The following is an 8,005-nucleotide window of genomic DNA, read 5'->3' on the forward strand; positions in this document are numbered from 1 at the left end:
GACTCGCATTCGGGAGGACGACGGTTCAATCCCGCGTCCGGCCATCCCGATTTAGGTTTTCCGTGATTTCCCTAAATCATTCCAGGCAAATGCCGGGATGGTTCCTCTGAAAGGGCACGGCCGACATCCTTCCCCATCCCTTCCTAATCCGATGAGACCCATGACCACGCTGTCTGGTCTCCTTCCCCCAAACAACCAACCAACCAACCAAGCAAAGCCATTGATGTGCTGATAATGGAGTAATTGTCGCCTTAAAGGTATCTTTGTCTGACAGCTCGCCAAGTGCAATCTCTAAGGTATGTTGCGCTTACGACCGTTACATACGCATCCTATTAGTGGCGCAATTGGATCGAACTTTGAACAGATATAATCTGTTACATGTAGAAACATACCTATCAATTGTTGTTTATGTCGAACAACTCTTTCTTAGTGTTGCGCTTTTTCCGTCAGTGTATTTGGAACTGAGCGAAGGTTTCTGCCAGCCGCCGTGGCCGAGCGATACTAGACGCTTCAGTCCGGAACCGTGCTGCTGCTACGGTCGCAGGTTCGAATCCTGCCTCGGGCATGGATGTGTGTGATGTCCTTAGGTTAGTTAGGTTTAGGTAGTTCTAAGTCTAGGGTACTGATGACCTCAGATGTTCTGTCCCGTAGTGCTTGGAGCCATTTGATTTGAAGGTTTTCTAAGGGTCTGCAAATCATGTAACTGGGATGGGGCTTGGGTACCAGCCAGGCATTCACGTAGTAGTATGTGGGACTCTGCCTAAAAATCACTTACAGACAGGCTGGCACAGCGATCCTGGACAGTAATGGACTGGGCAGATTCGATCCAAGGCCAGCACAGTAAGTGGCGGTTAAATGTACACAGTTACCTGGGCATGCAAATATTGAATGCTTTTAAATTTTTTATTATTTTCAATTTTCTTAAAACCAAAAGTGAGAGGGGGCATTTTGGGCACTTTCCTCTATTAATATCATAGAAAATGTGCCAGATTATTTGGAACAGAAAGTGAAACCGGCAAACAACTTTCTCGCATTTGGTAGCCCTACAGGATCCAGCAGTGGATGATTACCTTCAGCTAGATATGCTGCACCTCTAGAAACCCGTGGACCCTCTTACTCGCCATATTAAGGCCGTTATACATGTTATTGGTGGCGTTAAACGGTATTCAGCAAGATGCCTCTTGGATTTGTTTCGTCCCGAGCGCATATGGACACACACCTGTTCTCAGCTATACACTGTGTTCATCATAACAATCAACGTTATGTAACCATTACATCATGTGTCCCTCCGCGTGTGGCTTGAATCTCATCGGGTTTCTCTTCACGTGGAAGGGAAGCCGATCTGTGTCCAGTACAATCACGTACGACCATAAGCACACGTTTTATGCTGTGTTACACGCACATAGACTGCGCGATAATGCGGGACAACAGCTTTACCGGCGAATTTAATTTGAACAGCACTGGCAGCCAGATGGTCCTACTAACTTGTAATTACGTGAGCTGTTGCAGTTCATATGTAAAAAGAGAGGAGCAGAGAAACGATATAGCTTCGATCGTCATTTAACTTTTAAAGAGAATGAAATAACATTCGACAAAATTCCAGCATTACAGCATGCTTCTTGGGTGACCACGTAACATAGTATTGTAATAACAAACAAGGGTGATGAAACTTGCTAACTTAAACACGGTAATTTTTCTGAGCGCGCTGTGTGATGCAATAGCATACTGCAACGATTTCACCGTACTTTTGAATACCGACGCCACTGAAGGTGTTAATTACATCAGTCGTCTGATGATCCATTAGCTTCTTCCTTATCCAAATCGGAAGAATACATTTCATTTCTGGAACTGTCACCTGCTACGTTGATAACGAGTCCATCAACAACAGAATCTACGAAGCCACAACGGCGCCGCATTTTCCCTTCTTCTTTTATGACGAGACGTTCTATATGCCGCCAGCGTTCGACAGTGACATGTTAAAAACCTGCTTGCGTTAGTACCAGTACGTCTGGTAGCTTAACGGTCTGTTATTTCTCACGACAAATCCCTTAACTTCGTTCCAGATCAGTTCTGTTGGGATCATATTGTAATGGTATAGTAGCAAAAGTAAAAATGCAGCATTTGTATGGTGATCTCGATACTGTGAAAATGATCGTTTTTCACGTTTTTACGACACTTACCTCTCTGGATTGTGTGAGACTAAAGGTATAAAATGGTCATAGTCCAAATAAAGAATATTCGGTTTTTACTTTTGCCCTAAAAATAAAATTGGTACGTTTTCTTAATTTAAGCAGGCCTTTATTAACAAACATTCATAAAATATCGACAGTTAAGAATATATATTTGAAATGAAAACAGGACTTTCGCGTGCAGTATGTAATTAGAAGCAGGAAGAGTACATTATTTATAAAAACATGATGATGAAATTTACAATTACGAGATTTTGGTATTTCAAATTGAACGAAAAACGAAAGATAAGCAAGGCGAGATTTGAACCAGCGATACATAAACTTCACCAGATTAACACCCCACTACGATACCGATTCCGTGTTATATCCATTGACTATTTGTACCTCTGTTGTTCTGGTCTTCAGTCCTGAGACTGGTTTGATGCAGCTCTCCATGTTACTCTATCCTGCGCAAGGTTCTTCATCTCCCAGTACCTACTGCAACCTACGTCCTTCTGATTGGTCTCCCTCTACGACTTTTACCCTCCACGCTACACTCCAATGCTAAATTTGTGATCCCCTGATGCCTCAGAACATGCCCTACCAGCCGGTCCCTTCTTCATGTCAAGTTGTGCCACAAACTCCTCTTCTCCCCAATTCTATTCAATACCTCCTCATTAGTTATGTGATCTAATCTTCAGCATTCTTCTGTAGCACCACATTTCGAAAGCTTACATTCTCTTCTTGTCCAAACTATTTATCGTCCATGTTTCACTTCCATACATGGCTACACTGCATACAAATACTTTCAGAAACGACTTCCCGACACTTAAATCTATACTCGATGTTAACCAATTTCTCTTCTTCAGAAACGCTTTCCTTGCCATTGCCAGTATACATTTTATATCCTCTCTACTTCGACCGTCATTAGTTATTTTGCTCCCCAAATAGCAATACTCATTTACTACTTTAAGTGTCTTATTTCCTAATCTAATTTCCTCAGCATCACCCGACTTAATTCGACTACATTCCATTGTCCTCGTTTTGCTTTTGTTGATGTTCATCTTGTATCCTCCTTTCAAGACACTGTCCATTCCGTTCAACTGCTCTTCCAAGTCCTTTGCTGTCTCTGACAGAATTAGTGTCGTCGGCGAACCTCAAAGTTTTTATTTCTCCTCCATGGATTTTAATACCTACTCCGCATTGCCGCGCGAGATTAGCCGATCGGTCTAGGGCGCTGCAGTCATGGACTGTGCGGCTGATCCCGGGGGAGGTTCGAGTCCTCCCTCGGGCATGGGTGTGTGTGTTTGTCCTTCAGATAATTTAGGCTAAATAGTGTGTAAGCTTAGGGACTGATGACCTTTGCAATTAAGTCCCATAAGATTTCACACACGTTATTTCTTTCTACTCCGAATTTTTCTTTTGTTCCTTTACTGCTTGCTCAATATACAGATTGAATAACATCGGGGATAGGCTACAACCCTGTCTCACTCCCTTCCCAACCACTGCTTCCCTTTCGTGCCCCTCGACTCTTATAACAGCCATCTGGTTTCTGTACAAATTGGAAATAGCCTTTCACTCCCTATAGTTTGCCCCTGGGACCTTTAGGATTTGAAAGAGAGTATGCCAGTCAACATTGTCAAAAGCTTTGTCTAATTCTACAAATGCTAGAAACGTAGGTTTGCCTTTTCTTAATCTTTCTTCTAAGATAAGTCGTAAGGTCAATATTGCCTCACGTGTTCAAACATTTCTACGGAATCCAAACTGATCTTCCCCGAGATCGGCTTCTACCAGTTTTTCCAGTCGTCTGTAAAGAATTCGCGTTAGTATTTTGCAACTGTGGCTTATTAAACTGATAGTTCGGTAATTTTCACTTCTGTCAACACCTGCTTTCTTTGGGATTGTAATGATTATATTCTTCTTGAACTCTGAGGGTATTTCACCTGTCTCATACATCTTGATCACCAGCTGGTAGAGTTTTGTCAGGGTTGGCTCTCCCAAGGCCATCAGTAGTTCTAATGGAATGTTGTCTACTCCCGGGGCCTTGTTTCGACTCAGATCTCTCAGTGTTCTGTCAAACTCTTCGCGTAGTATCGTATCTCCCATTTCATCTTCATCTACATCCTCTTCCATTTCCATAATATTGTCCTCAAGTACATCGCCCCTGTATAGACCCTCTATATACTCCTTCCACCTTTCTGCTTTCCCTTCTTGCTTTGTACCTCAACTGTATCAAATATAGTGCCTCGGAAACCTTCAATGCCGATTTTTCCTGTAAATTTATGAAAAAAAATTAAGTACAACCTATTTCTCGCCAGTTTTTAACTGCGTTCAACACGCATGTTTCACTACGGAGCAGGAAACAGCCTCAGCCATTTTCAGACTGCGTTTTAACAGCGCGCGATTCGGAGCACAACCGTGTGTCTGAACACGATTTTTGTAACAAAAACTACACAGTTAAAGCGTGACTAAGAAAAACATTGATGGCTGTGAATATATAAGAATATCTTAGTTTCGTTTAACGTAACTTAGTAATAAGATATCCTGCACATACAGAATATAGACGAAATAATGTGAACACCTGTACATACTTTGGGATGGTTTATTAATAAGGGGTTGGACCCCCATTTGCCAGTAATACAGCTGCGATTCTCCTTAGAATACTGGTATATAATGATTGTGTAGTTTCCAGTGGAATGTTGTGCCAATCCTCGATTAGAACCTCTTCTAACCCCGGTAGTGACGAGGGAGGCGGAAATCTGCTCCGGAGTCTGCGCTCCAATACCGACCACAAGGGTTCCATAATGTCCAAGTCTGGGGACTGTGCTGGCCAGGGAAGACGCTGCAGTTCAGCTGCATGCTCCTCATGCCACACTGTACCGTCCTGGCTGTGTGAATGGGTGCATTATCGTCCTGAAATGTGGCATCACCGTTAGGGAACAAAATTTGAATCACCAGGTGCATCTGATCACCTAATGTGTTCACATAATTGTTGTCTGTAACACGGCCTTTGAGAGTAATGGTAGGGCCAGCAGAATACCATGATACGGCTGATCCCACCATCATACTTCCACCTCCATGATTAAACGTTGGAATCGAGCAGTCAGGATTGTAGGCTACTTTTGGCGTTCTCCAGATTTGAGCCCGGCCTGATGTTGTAAATAACGCAAATGTTGATTCGTCGAAGCATAAGATCAGCCACTGATCAGCCGTCTAAGATTTATGCTCCTGATACCACGTTTTACGCTTACTTGCACTGGGTATCGTCACTGATGGTTTCGTTATGGCAGCTCGTCCACGAATATTCGCTTTATGGAATTCTCGGCGGACACTGTCGATAGATACGGGGTCTGGATGATGGCTATTGAGCTCCGCAGTCACCTTAGCATCAGTTGTTTTGTGTTGTTTTGAGACAAGACAATTCGTGTTAGCGTACGACGATCTCTGTCATTTAGCTTTGATTCGCGTCCAGTATTACGTTTACACGATGATATCTTCCCACGTTTTATCTAGGCCGTCATGACTACTGCAACAGTTGCTCTCGAAACATTCAATAAGTTGGCTGTCTTGCTTACTGATGCTCCAGCTAATCGCGGCCCCACAATCTGCCCTCTTTGAAACTCTGTTACATCTGTCATTGCACGTGGACCTCGGTCTCTGAATGCAGTTACGAATGATGATGATGTTTGGTTTGTGGGGCGCTCAACTGCGTGGTTATGAGCGCTCATACAAAGTCCCAATTTTTACACTGTCCAATTTCTGCACAGTCCAGTCTAGCCACTGTCACCATAATGAAATGATGACGACAACACAAACGCCCAGTGCCCGGGCAAAGAAAATCCCCAACCCGGTCGGGAATTGAACCCGAGACCCCGTGAATCAAAAGGTAGCAACGCTAACCACTAGACCTCGAGCTGTGGACGCAGATACGAAGTGTGCAGTACCCGTAAACGACCTGCACTGATGCCTGGTCCGTACTGAACACGCGCAGTCCAGCACGACATGTACCTCATCTGCGTTGTTGCCTGTCAAATATAACCATTCCATTACTAAGAATGTTCACATTATTTTGCCTGTCCCTGTAACTAGGACCTACTTCCAAGAGCGTAACAACACTAGTGTACGTGTGCTACGGCTTCTGACCAATCATGCCGTTTGTGTTTGTTTGCATCATCAGGTGTATTCTTATGGTGAATGTAGTTTGGTCCCGCAGTGTGTGACGCCTGGCGCTGCACCCACCTGTCAAGGCGACGGCCTCTTCGAAAGGTGTGGCAGCGCCCTCGGCTGGACCCACTGCGCCGCCATGTTGCGCCCCGTTGGACAGCCGCTGCCAGTCCTTCCCCGACCCCAGGTCGGCGTCATCTTCGGAACGTATCTTGTACACCCCGGCGCCAGTCTCCCCGCGCTCCTCGTCTGCCGATGCAACAGACGGCGAGCGTCACATGAAAAATGACAAATTCACAAATGGAAAGCATCAAAACGTGGATCATCGACAGTACCCAAAGACATATTTTCAATCTACCACCTTGAGGGTAGTGCTGATAAAAGTATCCCATCTAAGTAAAAAGCAAATGCTGTGAAATTACAGAAACAAAGAGCGGCATTGGACTTAATCATTTATTTACGCTGAAAAATTCAATGAAAAATACATTTATAGAAGACGCTGGAACTGAACCACAGCAACATCAAATACATACAGGATGACAATTACTGAACTACATTGAAGAGCCAAAGAAACTGGTACACCTGACTAATATCGTTTAGCACGCAGAAGTGTCGGAACACATCGTGGCATGGACTCAGCTAATGTGTGAAGTAGTACCGCAGGGAATTGACACCATGAATCCTTCAGGGCTGTCCATAAATCCGTAAGAGGGGGTGGAGGTCTCTTCTGAACAGCACGTTGCAAGGCATCCCAGATACGCTCCAATCCAAAGAAGAGCGGCGCGTTTCGTCACAGGGTTATTTGGTAAGGGTGATAGCGTTACGGAGATGTTTAGCAAACTCAAGTGGCACACTCTGCAAGAGAGGCGCTCTGCATCGCGTTGTAGCTTGCTGTCCAGGTTTCGAGAGGGTGCCCTTGTGGATGAGGTATCGAATATATTGCTTCCCCCTACTTATGGCTCCCGAGGAGATCACGAATGTAAAATTAGAGAGATTCGAGCGCGCACGGAGGCTTTCTGGCAGTCGTTCTTCCCGCGAACCATATGGGAGTGGAACAGGAAAGGGAGGTAATGACAGTGGCACGTAAAGTGCCCTCCGCCACACACCGTTGGGTGCCTTGCGGGGTGTAAATGTAGATGTAGATGATGTACGCTCAATAATGTTCATGTCTGGTGATATTAGTGGGCAGCGGAAGTGTTTAAACTCAGAGGACTGTTCCTGGAGCCACTCTGTAGCAACTCTGGACCTGTGGAATGTCGCACTGTCCTGCTAGAATTGACCAAGCCCGCCGGAGTGCACAATGGTCATGAATGGACGCAGGTGTTCAGACAGAAGAGTAGTATGTAGACGTATGAGATGTCCCATATCACTCCAACTGCACATATCCCATCCACCAGCTTGAACAATCCCCTGCCAACAAGCAGGGTCCGTGGATTCATGAGATTGCCTCCATAGCCATACACGTCAATCCGCTCAATACAATTTAAAACGAGGCTCATTCGACCAGGCACCATGTTTCCAGTCATCAACAGTTCAGTGTTGGTGTTGATGGGCCCAGGCGAGGCGTAAAGCTTTGTGTCGTGCAGTCAGCATGGGTACACGAGTCTGCCTTCGGCTCCAAAAGCCCATATCGATGATATTTCATGGAATGGTTCGCACGCTGACACTTGTTG

At 44.9% G+C, this 8,005-nt stretch overlaps 1 protein-coding gene across 1 annotated transcript in view; it reads right to left on the reverse strand.

Annotated features, from left to right (window-relative positions):
- LOC124552340 (synaptic vesicle glycoprotein 2A-like) overlaps nt 1-6,677 on the reverse strand; it is a 150,373-nt gene extending 143,696 nt beyond the window's left edge. Inside the window, exons 1-2 of the mRNA XM_047126610.1 lie at nt 6,668-6,677; nt 6,408-6,581 (exon numbers count right to left, since the gene is read on the reverse strand). Of these exons, the coding sequence (XP_046982566.1) occupies nt 6,408-6,581; nt 6,668-6,677 (184 nt within the window). The remainder of the gene's footprint in view (nt 1-6,407; nt 6,582-6,667) is intronic.
- Between the last annotated feature and the right edge of the window lie 1,328 nt (nt 6,678-8,005).

The sequence above is a fragment of the Schistocerca americana genome, chromosome 10 (assembly GCF_021461395.2).
Source record: "Schistocerca americana isolate TAMUIC-IGC-003095 chromosome 10, iqSchAmer2.1, whole genome shotgun sequence".
Lineage (NCBI taxonomy): Eukaryota > Metazoa > Arthropoda > Insecta > Orthoptera > Acrididae > Schistocerca > Schistocerca americana.